We start from the raw sequence: 15,376 nt of genomic DNA on the forward strand, positions 1-15,376 counted from the left end.
GATGTTTTGCTGTTTGAAAATGGTCAAAAATAATAGATGCCCTAAAGGCGAACACGTCTAGAAATGGCCATTTTTGAAAAAACAAGATAGATGTATTGTGGTTTCAAAAATAGACATTTTCTCTACCCAATATTTGGATACACTGCCAAAAACGTCCAACGTCTGACTTAGACGTCATATCGAAAATGGCCTCCATGTGTGCTTTTCTATTAAAGAAGTCTTAAGTGCGTTGTGATTTTAAATCTTGACACTTTAAGACTATAACTAAGTAAACTTAACAAAATTTTAAATTTTGTTTTTCTTTTCACTGATATGTACCGTGTTAAGGTGGAACAGAAATTGTCACAGAGAGCGACTACCACAATGGTCATTCAGTAGCTGGAGTAATTGAGCAAGGTGGTCTTAGCAGATTGCAGAGAGAAAAAATGGTTTACATGGCTGTTAAAGACACTTCTCAGGAGGATGAAGATATTAGTAAGTAAAACATTTTTTCCTTATAGTTACTGGACAATTTAGGGATTTCAGTACTAGAAAAATGATGATAAAATGTAAATAGTGGTAAACACAAAGGCCCGGATTCTCTAAACGGTGCCATTTTTCAGGCGCTGGTAGGTGCCCAAACTTGATAAAAAACACTGTTGAAATGACATTTTTTAACTGAGTTTCAAGTCACCTTCCAGCACCTAAAAATTTAAGCGCTGGAATTACACCTCCATAGGCACTTTAAGCCACCTAACGCCACTTTGGGAGTGGCTAACACTGGAAGTGGCATTAGGCAGCCTAAAGCACCTATGGAGGCACGATTCATATCATAGGTGGGTGCCAGAAATATAGGCCAGGAAAAACGTGGCCTACATTTCTGATGCCTACCATTGCCGGGTGTTTGATTCTGTATCCAGCGCCATCGCGTGATTGACACGCAATTGGCGGCTGCTTTTAAGGTGGCCGCCGACAGCAGCGTCAGTTTGGCATGGATTCTGTAAGGGCCTGATTCTATATAGGATGTCTACATTAGGTACTGCTAGTCATCCTAATTGCAGCTGCTAGTGACCTAAGTTTGGGTCCATGCAGAAGTTTTTTGTTTGTTTTTTTAAATTAGCTTAATCAGCGTGGTAGTTTACTGCACTGGCTTTCAGCTAATAAAAAAAAAACCAACAATATTAATTAAACAATTTAAGAGTTTAACACCTAGTGATGACTAATTGGAGGCGCCCTCTCATGCCTAAGGATGCCTTTATTATGCATCAAGATATGTATTGGATCCTCCCTGAGCTCTTGGAACATCAGCCAGATTGGTTATATCTTGAGTGGAAAATCATGTCCCCGATGCAACATTCTCATATATTAAATATCAGAATGCCTAGTTATGCTAAGGACAATGTGATTTTATTGGACACGTGGAAAACAATTAAATTTATTGATAAATTAACAGATGTTCCCATAATGAAATCTACTTTGCAGTCCTTATGGTTAAACTCCAAGATTCAAATAGGTGGTGCTGGGATTGCTTGGAAGAATTGGATGCAGGCAGGTATTCGGACATTAGATGATGTTATATCTTATGGAAATCTGCTTGATTTTTCACAACTGCAACAATCATTTGGAATTTTAAAATCTCAACAATATAGATGGTTGCAGTTGAAGCAGGCTATTCAGAGTGGGTTCCCTGAATGGAAAAATAAAAAAAATTATTTTAGCTTGCAGATCCTTTGCTACCAAACTGATCTAGTAGGACATCAGGCAGCCCAGTGGTACAAATTGATTTCAGGATTTTTGAATAAGAAGCCAAAAAATAGTCTTAGAGATATTTGGAGCTTCGAGATAAAACAGTATATTTCTGTGTCTCGTTGGCCACGAATTTGGACTTGGAGATTGAAATGTACAATGTCAGCATCTATGAGACAAACATGTTTATTTCTGTTGCATAGAATTTTTTGGACCCCAGTTCGATTAAATAAAATAGATAGTTCTAAGTCTAATAGATGCTGGCATTGTCATATTGATATAGGAACTTTGGATCATATGCTATATTTTTGTCCTTTTATATTTATATTTGGAAGTCAATATGGGGACAAATAAATCTTGTTCTGGACTCAAATGTTCCATTGTCATATAAAGCTATAATATGTGGAACGATACTACATGTGAAACCCACTTTAGATAAATATAAGAGCCGTCTTTTTATGATCATGATGGGCATAGCCATGCTATTGATCACAAGTAATTGGAAAAACCATGACAGATTAAGTTACACTTTTAGGTGGGTGAATGTATGCACTACATACAAATATGAAAGAATTAACGCAGAATGTAGGGGATTTAGTGGTGTATTTAATAAAGTTTGGAGCCCATTGACTAAATTTATGGAGGTATGATAATATTTCTTTTATTCATTACCTATACACATCCATGGGGTGAGGGGGGAAGGGAGGGAAATAAATAAATATTGATGGTGACATTTAAGTAACTTTAATAATTATTTAAATCATTTATTATGTTAAATTGTATTATTATTTAATATATGAAACTGAAAATCTCGAATGATTTATAAATTGCCTGTACAGATAATAGTGCATTGTATGTAATACCTACTGTTCTTTATTTGTTTGGCACTGTTTTTAGTTTAAAAATCAATAAAGATATATATATATTTTTTTTTTAAAAAGATGCCTATCTCAAAATGTATTGAAGAACTGCACTATAGATTTATAGTGTAAATCAGGGGTGCCCAATAGGTCGATCGCGATCGACCGGTAGCTCGCCAAGGCAAAGTGAGTCGATCATCCAGGACTCACGTTGCCTTGGCGATCTATCAGGCCGATCAATCTTCCTCTCCCCGACGTCAATTCTGCCGTCGGAGAGGAAGTTCGGGCCAGCCAATCGCTGACTGGCTGGGCGGAACTTCCTCTCCGACGGCAGAATTAACGTCGAGAAGAGGAAGATTGATCGGCCCGAAGCAGAGAGAGCAAGGGGCGGCGTTGGGGCCTGTTATCCATTGGTGGCGTTTGGGTCCTGTTCCCTGATGGCAGTGGCAGTGGCTTGGGGAAGGGCAGGGAGAAAGAAAGAAAGGGGGCAGGCAGGGAGACAGAAGGAAAGAAGAGAAACAGAAAAAAAGAAATGGGGCATGAAGAGAGAAAGAAAGAAAGGTCAGGGAGAGAGGAAGAAAAAGTTGGGGGAGAGAATGAGGTGTGGAAGCATACAGGCTGAAAGAAAGATTGGATGCACAGTCAGAAGAAGAAAGTGCAACCAGAGACTCATGAAATCACCAGACAAAGTAGGAAAAATGATTTTATTTTAAATTTAGTGATCAAAATGTGTCTGAATTTATATCTGCTGTCTATATTTTACAATATGGTCCCCTTTTACTAAACCGCAATAGTGGTTTTTAGTGCAGGGAACCTATGAGTGTCGAGAGCAGCGCTGAGCATTCAGCGCAGCTGCCTGCGCTAAAAAATGCTATTGTGGTTTAGTAAAAAGGGAGGGGGGTGGGTATTTGTCTATTTTTGTATGGTTGTTACTGAGGTGACAGTGCATAGAGTCATCTGCTTTGACCTCTTCGAAAAACTCCCAGGAATAGGAATGATAATTAACAATTCTATGTGTACAGTGTGCGTTGTGTTTTTTTTAAATTTTATTGTTGGTAGATCATTTTGACTTGGTCATTTTAAAAGTAGCTCGCGAGTCATAAAAGTGTGGGCACCCCTGGTGTAAACTTTTGTGCAAGCAAGGTTATACATATGTAGATAGGAAAAGAATATATCCTCTACATCCCTTTCTATAGACTCACACTTGTCAACGAGTCTCAATTTTAACCGACCCTCAGAGGTACCACCGTGATACTCAAAATGTTTCACTGTATCCGGGCTTCATGCACCATATTTTCACTGGGCCATACTACATAAATATTTTTACTTTTTCAAATGTTTTGGCAAAAATTTATATATATATATATATATATATATATATATATATATATATATATATATATATATATAAAAATATATATATAATATTAAAAGTACTTAACTTTTGATCTTTTAGTGGTCAACTTGTTGGGACATTCGTGCCGACATGTTTCACCCAGCAGGTTTTTCAAGGCTTATATCCCTAAACCAGCTTTTGCCGCCTTATCAGACCACCTAGTATTGTTAACAAACAAAAAAATGTAGAGGATATATCCTTTTCCTATCTACATATCTCAAAATGTAGGCGTGGTTAGGGGCGGAGAATAGGCGTGGTTGTTAGGCATCTGATGTAGACACAGATAAATTAGGACAGTAAAAACCTGGTCTAATGAAGCGGTACCTATCTCCTTAGGTGTTGCTAGGTTTTATTCTGTAAACAGCGCCTATTGGGTGATTGACAGTTGCGCCAAATGGTGCCTACAATGTAGGCGCCACTAGGAGCCATTTATAAAATCAGGCTCAAAGTAACTATTTGAGTAAGTTAGAATAATGTTTATAAGAAATATATATTGCCTATACAGAGCCTTGTTTAGTCTGTCCAACAGAATTACTGCATAAAAGTGGCAATTTTATTAGGAGCTTTATTTATGTACTACTGAAAGTCTACAGTAGTTTTCTGTTGACAAGCTAGATTGAGTCCATAATTCAAAAAAAGGAATGCAACTGTCAGAGGTGGGACGGATTGTGTGTTTGTTACAAGTGAGCAGTTATACTTTTTTCATTAACAAGTTGGATGGAGTTAACACGCAAGTGGGTGACTCCCATCCTCAGAGCTGCTCAACTTCTCGTTGATTGTCCACTGGCTAGGAGCAGCCCACACATCAGAAATGTGCAAGAATTGTAATATCAAATGGATTGACCAGCAAAGCTCGACCAAATACAGTGTTTATTATTGTGGACTGGTGTGAGCAGTAATAATAATAATAAACTTTATTCTTTTATACCGCCATAACCAAAAATTCTAGGCGGTTTACACTAAAAAGAGCTGGACAATCAGCGAAATGCAATAATACTGTAAAAAATACAAATATTTGTAAAATAGAATTTCAATAATAAAACTCACTAAGTAATAAACTTATTGAACAAAGTGGTCTTAATTAATTTCTGAAAAACTGCAAATGTGAGAAAGGAGGACCAGATAGCTTCTTTACAAATTGTATCCAATGAAGCAGACTTTAGATGAATTAAAGTAGCTGCAGTAGCTCTTATTTATTAGATTTTACGTAGAGGTAAGAGGTACACCAGCTTGTTCATAACTGAATTGGATGCCAGACAATTAGTTAAAGTTCTTTTAATGACTGGAATACCAGTTGTGCTGGGACCAAAAGAGCTCTGACTGCTGTAGGGTTTAGTTTTTCTGAGGTAGTACACAAAAGCCCTTTTATAATTCAGAGTATGTAAGTTACTTTCATATGAACTGTTAAGAGGCTTTGGACAGAAAGTCATAAATATGTTTCCTCATTAAGATTTTACCAGTTTTTTTGTTTGTTTGTTTTGTTTTTTTACTAGCTTAGCCTCTTCCCCTGTTGAAGCAGGTGACCAAACGCTCGGCTAGTCCAGTAGGGTGGCCTTCTTTATTTTCGGGGCTTGCTAGTTCCGTGCACCTGGTTGCTGACCCTCCGCAGCCTAAGAAACGCAAAGTTAAATCATCAAAAGGTGACTCTACGCTCCAGGAGCCTGAGGCTTTCTCTGAATCTATGAAACATTTGTGGAATGAGTTTCAAAGCTGGTGTTCTTCCCCCTGTGCAGTCCCGCTCTGCCTCAGATGCGATTAGTGGCGTGTTTTATATGGACACATCCTCAACTCAGTCAGCCGCTGTACCTGTGTTGCCTGATCTTGATCTGGGGGATCCTGATGTTGAAGACCAGCTTGCTGACCCCTTATTTACAGGCGCAGCACTTCCCGGGATGGGAGATCAGAGACTGTATGCTGGATCTGTGGATCCCTCTGGGGTTTTGGAACCTGGGGATGATCCCACGGTTCTGCGTTTATTTAAGTCTGTGGCTTTACCAGATCTTTTTTCAGAGTCTTTGCAAGAGTTGAATTTAGTCACTCAGCAGGCTCCGTCCACTTCTTCCTGGCTTTGTGGTGAGCTCTCGCAATCTTCCTTCTTTCCCTGGCACCCTGATATGAGCATTCTGATTTCAGAGCAATTTGATTCTCTGGAAGGTGCTCTTAAGATAGCAAGGGCATGTCTCGCTTGTATCCTCTGGCACAGGAGTGCCAACAACTTCTTGGTCAACGTAGGGTGGATTCATTTGTTGCGCAGGTGACTAAGCGCACCCCTTTGCCCAGTGAAGGTGGTGTGGTGCTTAAAGATGTGCAGGACCGCCACGTGGATGTGGTCCTTTGGAGACTTTTTAATGCATCTACTTAAGGCATATAGGCTGCTTTGGCAGTATCCTTTGTCACAGGCGTCCATCTCTCTTGACTGCGCACAATGAAGAGTGAGGCTGTGGATCCTCCTCAACTTCTTTTGGCTGGATCTGATTATGTTGCTGACGCATTGCATAACCTTATGCGGATTTTGGCAAAGGTGTCAGCGTACTCCATTTCTGCATGCAGGATGCTGTGGATCAGGCAATGGGGTGGTGATTCCAAGGTTACTTTGGCTTGGCTTCCCTATAAGGGGCAGTTATTCGTTGGCAAGGGCTTGGATGACCTCATGAATTCTGTGGTGGACTGTTACCATAAGACCTTGCCTGACAGTAGACCCAGGACCTCTAGAGGTTCTGGTCACTCTGATTTTCATGGCTCCCGGCAGTCCTGACCATATGCTAGTGCCATATTGCAGAGATTTTCCAAGGGCTCTCAGCCCAGGTATTCCTGCTACAAGCGGTCCCAGCCTTCCGTCTCCCGTCCTGCACCCTCTGCCAAAAAAGGTGTAATGACACCAGGCCGACGGATGCCCCTCTACAGATAGAAGGCACACTCTCAGCGTTCCTGTCTGCCTGGGTTTGGGTTTCGTTCGACCAGTGGGTCTTGGACATTATTCGGTGGGGCTTCAAGCTGGAATCTTCCCGACCTCTGACAGACTGGGTTGTGGGCTCTCTCTTGGGGTGGCCAGACAAAGGCACTCAAAGTTCAAGCCACTGTTCAATGCTTGCTGGATATTCAAGCTATAGAGCCTCTCGGGCTTAGGCAGATACTCTATATACTTTATCATGCCAAAGAAATGCTCTGAAGATTGGAGGCCTATTCTGGATCTTCAACACATGAATGCGGCTCTCAAGGTTCCATGCTTTCGCATGGAGACAGTGTGATCGGTTATTGCAGCAGTGGCCCTGGGAGAGTTGCTTGCCTCTCTGGATCTCACGGAAGCCTACTTGCATATTCTGATATTTCCAGCCTACCGCAAGTTCTTGTCCTGGAACAGCATTACCAGTTCTTGGCTCTGCCCTTTGCATCAGCTCTCCGTACCTTCATCAAGGTGATGGTGGTAATAGCAGCTTATCTGCGAATAATGGGTCTGCAGATAAATCCTTACTTGGATGACTGGCTGATCCGGGGCTCCCTTGTTGGCTGAGGGTCAGCGCACAGTGGATCAGTTGATCCAGGTGCTGGAGGACCTGGGCTGGTCATTAACTACAGAAAAAGCAATCTGACATCCACACAGTCGCTGAAATATCTGGGCATTCTCTTAGACACAGCTGCGGGCCTCCTCTGTCTTCCAGAAGCACACAGACTGAAACTGAGTCCCCAGATTTCTTCCCTTCTGGAGCTGCTAGCTCCTTTAGCGTGGGACTATCTTCAGGTCCTGGGATCCATGGCAGCCACAATAGATGTAATGCCATCGGTGAGGGCGCACATGCGTCCTCTCCAGCAAGCCTTACTCTCTCGCTGGGCTCTGCACAAGGATGTGTTACAGTCTTACCTTCCCTGGACCCAGGAGGCTCAGGCCAGCATGGATTGATGACTTCTTCTGTAGTTGCTCTGCAGGGGCATTCTGCTACAGATTGCCTCCTGGATCGTGGTGATGACAGATGCCAGCCTTCGAGGCTGGGGAGCCCACTGCAATCGTCCCATCCAAGGGTGTTGGACACCCTCTCAGAGGAAATGGTCAATCAACTGGTTGGAGCTGAGAGCCATTCAGCTGGCTCCGGTGCGATTCCAGAAGACTTGAGGGCCATGCGGTCAAGGTCTTCTCCAAGAATGCGATGGCAGTAGCTACCCAATCTCCATCCTAGACCCCGCCCCCATAATAGTACTAATTGCACCTTGCATGTCCCGTGCCTCATCTGGAAGCCTTCCCTCTGATGTTGCAACGTCAGAGAGAAGGCTTCTGGTTCAGGCGTAGGATACCTGTAGGAGCCACTGCCCATGGCTTTGTGCACTGAATCAGTTAGGAAGAGGAAGCTGGCTCGAAGATAACGCCGCATCGATCGCACCGTGGACTGGCAGCTGAAGAACACTGTTTTGGGCCTGATGCACATGCTGGCCCTGTAGACCAGCAGGAAATTTCTGTGGACCGGCACTGGTCCATGGACTGGTGGTTGAAGAACACTGTTCTAGACCATAGGGTGTTTCCCACTACTCGCATGGTCTGCAGAAGAAATACATTATAGGTTTTTCACACTGCCTCTAGAGTACTTCACAGGCTAGCGCCCTCTATCAGTCTTTTGCACGCATGGCTGCAGCTGTGTAGATTCTGCTCTCCCTATTTTATTATTATAATTTGATGTAAGTTCGTCCCTTTTGTGGGTATTTTATCATTTAAAATGGATTTGAAGTAGAGAATGACACGGTGGCGGTTTACCCGCGGCCACCGCATTTTAGCCGCGGGTCACCCGCCGGAAACGGGGAAGAAAACTAGCAGTCGCTGCGGCGACGGGGACAAGGCCATTCACCGCCCGCGGGGCGGTGAATGGTCTTGTCCCCGCAGTGAGGCATGAAGGATTGCGCGGTCCCCGCAGCTCACACCCGCCTGCCCAATCGATTCTAGTGTTTAGCCAGCTCTCTCCCTTCTCCTCACCTTAGTTTGTAGATTTTCTTTTTCGGCGACCCGCACGCTATCAGAGAGCCGCGCACCCGCTGCTGCTCAGTTTCGATCTTCTGCTCTGACGCAACCGGAAACAGGAAGTTGCAGCAGAGCAGAAGATTGAACACTGAGCAGCCATGTGTGCAGGTCGCCGAAAAAGAAAACCTATAAACTAAGGTGAGGAGAAGGGAGAGAGCTGGCTAAACACTAGGATCGATTGGGCAGGCAGGTAGTGGCTGCGGGGACCGTGCGATCGCTAGTGTTCCCGGCTCAAATTGGAAGGAGGGAGTGAAAGGGAAAAGGATTCTGGGCCAAGGGGATGAAGTCGGAAAGAACAACCCACAGCAGGAAAGAAAGGGAAGGACTGGCAGGTGAGCCAGATGCTAGAAGCAGGTGGGGGGGGGGAAAGAAAGAGGGAAAAAAGCTAGATGGGGTTGAAAAGAAGAGACACACTGGTATGGAAGAGGAAGATAGGGGAAATCTGGACACAGGAAGGTAACAGAAAGAGGGGAAATTATGTGCATGGGGCATAGGGACAGAGACATAAAGGGGACATGCCATGGGGATGGTATATGGACACAGGGCAATGACAGATACATAGGGGAGATATTAGAAATGGAGAAAATAGGAGCACAGAAGCGAGATGGTTTGTGGGGATGGGACAGGGACCGAGCTTGCAGGCTCCAGTGGCTTGCACAAATTACATTGTAACGTGCCATGAAAATAAGAGGGAGGAAGGAAGGTAGATAGGCCACGCGAGAGGAGCTGAAGGGTAGTAGAAAGGAACAGATGGTAAAGGAGGGAGGGAAGGGTGGTGGTGGAAAGGAATAGAACAGACATTGAAGGAGGGTGGAGAGGAACAGACCCCCAAGGGAAATGTGGAAGACAGAGTGGGAAGAAGACAGATGCCAGACTATGCGGGAGCGGAGGGAAGAAGATGGGTGCTAGACCAATTGGGGGGGGGGGGTTAAGGGAGAGGCACAGTAACAGCAAATGGAAGACGCAGAGAGAAGACACACAGTGGATGGAAGGAATTCAATGAGAAGATGTGGAAAGCAGAAACCAGACAACAAAGGTAGAAAAAAAAATTATATTTATTTATTTATTTTTTGCTTTAGGATAAAATAGTATATTAGTTGTGTTGATAAAAATTTATAAACAAAGCCCTGCCAGCTGAACATCTCTTTCTCTAGTTCAGCAGCAGGAAATTTGATTTATAAGAAAGGAATAAGCTAAATATTGCAGTACTAAGGCTTATATGGATGCTGCGGGGACGGTGAAGGGGCGGTGAATGGGATGGCAGTGGCGGTGACGGGGCGGTGAAAGGGATGGCGGTGATGGTGACGGGGCGGTGAAGGGAATGGCGGTGACGGGGCGGTGCAGAGGATGGTGGGCCGGTGACGGGGCGGTGACGGGGACAGATTTTTTCCCCGTGTCATTCTCTAATTTGAAGCTCTGCCTGCTTGAGAATTCACAGAGTTTAGTCTGTAGCTAACAGGCCAATCACTTTGGGGTACCTATTAGCCAGTCTGCTTAGTCTTCCTTGGAGTTCAGAGCCATCCCTGACCTAGTCTTACTCTCTGTTAAGCGGGGGGATTGAGCGCGGACTGTGTAGTGCGCTTAGGGGGCTCAGCGGTGTTCCGCAGCGCGTTGGCTGTGTTTTCGCACCTCCACCCGTCCAGGTACGCATCTGATGGTCAGCAGGGGTGGAGGCATAGTCAAGACAGGGGAGTTTGACTAACAGCCCGAAGAACAGCTTGAAAGATGAATTTCCAGCAGTATGTCAATGAATTCTAAACCAGCCATTGAAAAGACTGGAAGCAGCTGCAGGCTGTCTGTGTCTTTGGTAACTGTGAGTACAGGAGCTCCAAAAATCAATTTTTAAAAAAGTTAATTTTGAGGGGTTTTGAAGGTTTCCTTGTGTTCCTCTATGTTCCCCCACCTGAAATATGTTGTTTTTGTAATTTTTAAATTTTGAGAAATGCTGTTTTTGGCACGTTTTTCATGTAAATTCGGATCTGTTGGCCATTTTGAATTTTTAACAATCTTTTTTTTCAACTTTTCCCAGCTTCTGTAAAATTAAAAATTTTGCCAGGAAAACTGCAGGAATGGAGTCCTTAGGGTCTCCTTGTGTGGATTCGTATTAAAATTTGGAAAAAATTGCCACATTTAGAGCGTTTTGCGCCACGTGCTGTTGGGGGGAGTGGTGGTAACTACTGGGTTCAGCCTCCTCTTCACAGAAGCAGGTGATTACATGCTCAGCTAGCCCATTGGGGCGGCCACGTTTATTTTTGGGGCTTGGTTCTGCGGCTTTGTCTGTCCGCCGCAAGACGGATTCTCCGCAGCATAAGAAGTGCAAATAGGAGTCACCTAAGGGTGCTTCTATGCCCCAGGGTCTAGATAACTTCTCAGAATTTAGGACATTTTGCAGATTCGTATTTTACTCCAGGGGTCTGGCTGCTGGGAGCTTTTCTGTTTCACCTGCGACATATCTCGGTGGCTGAGTGGGTGGGGGTGTCTCTGCACCTCCGTCTGCACCTTCTGTTCCTCCTTCCCAGACTATAGCTGGGCTCCCTGCATCTGCTCCAGGCCTACTTGATTCTTTTTTTTTAAAGGATAGTGCTGTACTTCCTGGATTTGGGAATCTGGACTTAAGTGTTGGATCCATGATCCCTTTGGGGCTCCGGATCCTAGAGAAGATCCGACTGTCAAGCGCTTGTTCAAGTTGAGGTGCTACTGGATATCATTGCTGCATCCTTACCAGGGTTGAGCGTGAATTCCAACCCGCTCCTCTCATTTCTTCAGTTTTTTCTCCCTAGCTCTGCAGCATTTGTTCGCAATCTGTGACTTTTCCTGGCTTATGGATATGAGTTCATAGTTCTCAAGCAGTTGACTCTCTGCAGGGCCCTTTGTGGAAAGCTTGGGCTATGTCTAGTTTGCATCCTCGGGCACAGGAGTGTCCGCGGCTTTGTGTCAGTCCAAGGGAGTTTTCTTGATGGCGCAGCTGACCCGGTACAACTCTGTCCCCAGTGACGGGACAGTTGTGTTGAAAGCTATGCAAGACAGTCAGGTGGATGTGGTTCTCCGGAAAGTTTTGAACCTCCCTATTTAGCCAGGGAGCTGCAGTGCATATTTCCTTTATGACAGTGGTCTCAAACTCAAACCCATTGCGTGGCCACATTTTGGATTTGTAGGTACTTGGAGGGCCGCAGAAAAAATAATGTCTTATTAAAGAAATGACAATTTTGCATGAGGTTAAACTCTTTATAGTTTATAAAACTTTCCTTTAACAGTTAAAAGGAAAGATATATAAACTATAAAGAGTTTTATCTCATGCAAAATTGTCATTTCTTTAATAAGACATTAACTATTTTTTCTGCGGCCCTCCAAGTACTCTATTTTTTCTGCAGCACTCACATTTAAAGTTTAATATCTTTTCTTTCTCAAAACTGGCACATTTCAATCACTAAATTGAAAATAAAATCATTTTCCTACCTTTGTTTGGTAACTTCATCAGTCTCTGGTTGCACTTTATTCTTCTGATTGTGCATCCAATATTTCTTCCCTTCTTTCAGCCTCCTGTATGCTTCCTCTCCTCCAGACCTCATTCCCTTCCCCAACTTTTTCTTTCTTTCTCTATGTCTGTCTTTCTCTGATTCCGTGTCCCATTTTTTGCTTTGTTTCTGGCTCCTTGTCCCCCCCCTTCTTTTTTCTTCCTTCCTGCCCTCCCCCATGCCACCGCCGCCGGGGAATAGGCTGCTGCCGCTACCGCCATCGGAAACAGGCCGAGATCTTCCTGCTTCTCTTCTCCACGGGGCCGACCAACTCTCGCCACCCGACGTCAATTCTAACGTCGGAAAGGAAGTTCCGGGCAGCCAGGCAACGATTGGCTAGCCAGAACGTCCTCTCGATGTCAGAATTGACATCGGGCGGCGAGAGTTGGTCGGCCCCGCAGGGAAGAGAAGCAGGGAGATCAAAGAACACGGTGCCGGCCTGTTCCCCGATGGCAGCGGTGAGAAGGGAAGGGAAGCAGGTTGGGCACCACTGCTCTAGACGAGCCGCAAGCCGCACTTTAGGGAGAACAATGAACCCCCCCCCCCCCCCTTGGTACGCCACTGGAGCAGCAGCGTGTCTGGCTGGCTCGTTCCGTGGATAGCGCAAGGAGCCGCCAACCCGCGGCTTTGAACGGAACGAGCCGGCCAGACACGCTGCTGCTCCAAAAGGAAGAGAATGATCGCATCCAGACCGTGGGCCGCAAATAAATCCTGGAGAGCCACATGCGGCCCGGTGGCCGCGTGTTTGAGACCGCTGCTTTATGACATGCGCCTACATGGTAGATGACTTCTATGACATTTTCAAGGTGCTAGCAAGGGTGTCAGTGGCTTCTTTTCTGGCCTGCCGAATGCTCTGGGTTAGGCAGTGTGCTAGTGATTTCTCCTCCGAGTCAACTCTAGCGCAGCTACCTTTTCAGGGGCTGTTGTTGTGTTGCAAGGATCTGGTTGACCTCTTGAATTTCATAATAGACCATCACCTGAAGACCTGGAAGGATAATAGAGCACAGCCCAAGGTTGCTGGGCATCCTCACTTGAGTGGTTTCTGTTGTTATTTTTGTAAATACAGGCAAGATTTTCATCCTCTTTGCAGTTTTTCTCAGGTTTCTAGGCTGCAGGGGCACTCTGTCTACCACCGCTCTTCCTGATTGACCTGCTAGTACAACCCAAGGATGCCAGGGTGCCAAGGGCCCCTCTGGGGATAGAAGGTTTGGTCCTTACAGTTTTGGCCTGCCTGGCTGCACATTATTAAAGTCCAGTGGGTCGTGGAATTTATTCAGTTGAGCTACAAGCTGGTTTTCCCAGCCTCTCTCAGACTAGTTAGTGCCTTCCCCTGTCAGAAGTCCAGACACAGCGCGCTTTCTCCAGGCTGCTGTTCAGCGCTTGTTTGGATTTTCAGGCAGTACAGCCTGTGCCACGCTAACATTCGGGTTTATACAGATATACTGTTTATTTTATAATTCCTAAGACAGGACAAAAAGTTTGCAGATCGATTCTGATTTTTCAGTGCTTCCATCCTGCTCTTAAGCTTTCTCGGTTCTGGAAGGAGACCCTGTGGTAGGACCTTCTGGCAGTGGCTCCAGGGGAATTTCTGACCTCCCTGGATCTTACAGGCGAGTTTTACACTTTCCCATTTTTTTCAGATCACTGCAAATTTCTGCGGTTTCATGTGCTGGATCAGCTTTGTCAGTTTTCGGCCCTGTACTTTGGACTGGCAACCGCATCCTGGACCTTTACCACAGTGACGGTGGTAATAGCGGCTCCTCTGAGGTGGGTGGAGTTGCAAGCTCACCCTTATCTGGCCACCTGGTGGCTTAGAGCACTCTCGAAAAAGGGGCGCATTACAGTAGCTACAAGGCTGCACATACTGGAATGCTTGGGCTGAATTGTCAATTTACAAAAAAAAATAAAAACAAAACCCCACGCAGTCGCTGGAATAGTTGATATGGCAGTGGGCCATGTTTACTTGCCCAAGGCTTGAAAATAGAAGCTCTGGGCACAGATTTCGGAGATACTGAAGGTGGAGGCCCCATCGGCGTGGGACATCCTACAGTTTGTGGGTTCCAGGCTTACCAAGCTGGACGTGGTTCCCTGGACGAACGCATGCATGCGTTCTCTTCAGAATGCTTTCCTCTCTCTCTGGGCCCCCCACTGAGATGTCTTAGAGCCGAGTCTGCTTGAACTCTGGACTCTTGAGGCCAGAGTGTGTATGACCTGGTGGCTTCGTCCTCATTCTCCACTCTGCCAGAAGAGCATTCCATTAAGCCTTGCCTCCTGGATTGTAGTAACCACGGATGCCAACCTTCGTGGCTGGGAAAGGCTCACTACAGTCGTCCTTTTCAGGACTGTTTTGACTACATCACCACTGAAGTGGATCATTGATAGCAGTGGTCTCTATTACTCATCAGAGAGGCCTCAAGAACTCTCTCTCTCTCTCTCTTGGCTCAGGAGGCTGGACTACTTTTTCTTTGGACGGAAAGTCTTCTTCTGTTGCTGAGGGCAGCGCATGTTGCGGCCACGGTGGCCAACGTTCCAGCAGACTTTCTCAGCCATCAGTTTACAGTTCCAGGCGAGTGGTCCCTAGCGCAGTAGGCGTCTTGGGCGCTCATGAGGTGCGGGGGGAGGAGAGCAGTCCTGCTTTGCCCTCGTGACTGCGGCGCCAAACGCTTCTGCACTTCTTCCATGTTTCTTCAGTCGCAGGTCTGGCTCAGAAGTGAGAGAATTGATGCTCTTGAACAGTTGTGGCCTCTGAAAGTTCTTCTCTCTGTTTTTTCCACCTTGGCTGTTGTTCAACCGGGTATTTCAGGGGATTGCAACTCACCCTGGCTGCGTCATTCTGGCGGTCCCCGATTTGCATTGAAGGCCATGATGTGTGGATCTG

The 15,376-nt window shown here is 45.4% G+C and overlaps 1 protein-coding gene across 5 annotated transcripts in view; it reads left to right on the forward strand.

Annotated features, from left to right (window-relative positions):
• Positions 1–15,376, forward strand: part of ZNF711 (zinc finger protein 711) — a 142,008-nt gene that overhangs the window by 87,437 nt on the left and 39,195 nt on the right. For all 5 annotated transcript variants that reach the window (XM_033945406.1, XM_033945410.1, XM_033945407.1 and 2 more), the window contains exon 6: positions 328–474. In XM_033945406.1, coding sequence (XP_033801297.1) covers positions 328–474 — 147 coding nt within the window. The remainder of the gene's footprint in view (positions 1–327; positions 475–15,376) is intronic.

Source organism: Geotrypetes seraphini, chromosome 5, assembly GCF_902459505.1.
Source record: "Geotrypetes seraphini chromosome 5, aGeoSer1.1, whole genome shotgun sequence".
Taxonomy (NCBI): Eukaryota; Metazoa; Chordata; class Amphibia; order Gymnophiona; family Dermophiidae; genus Geotrypetes; species Geotrypetes seraphini.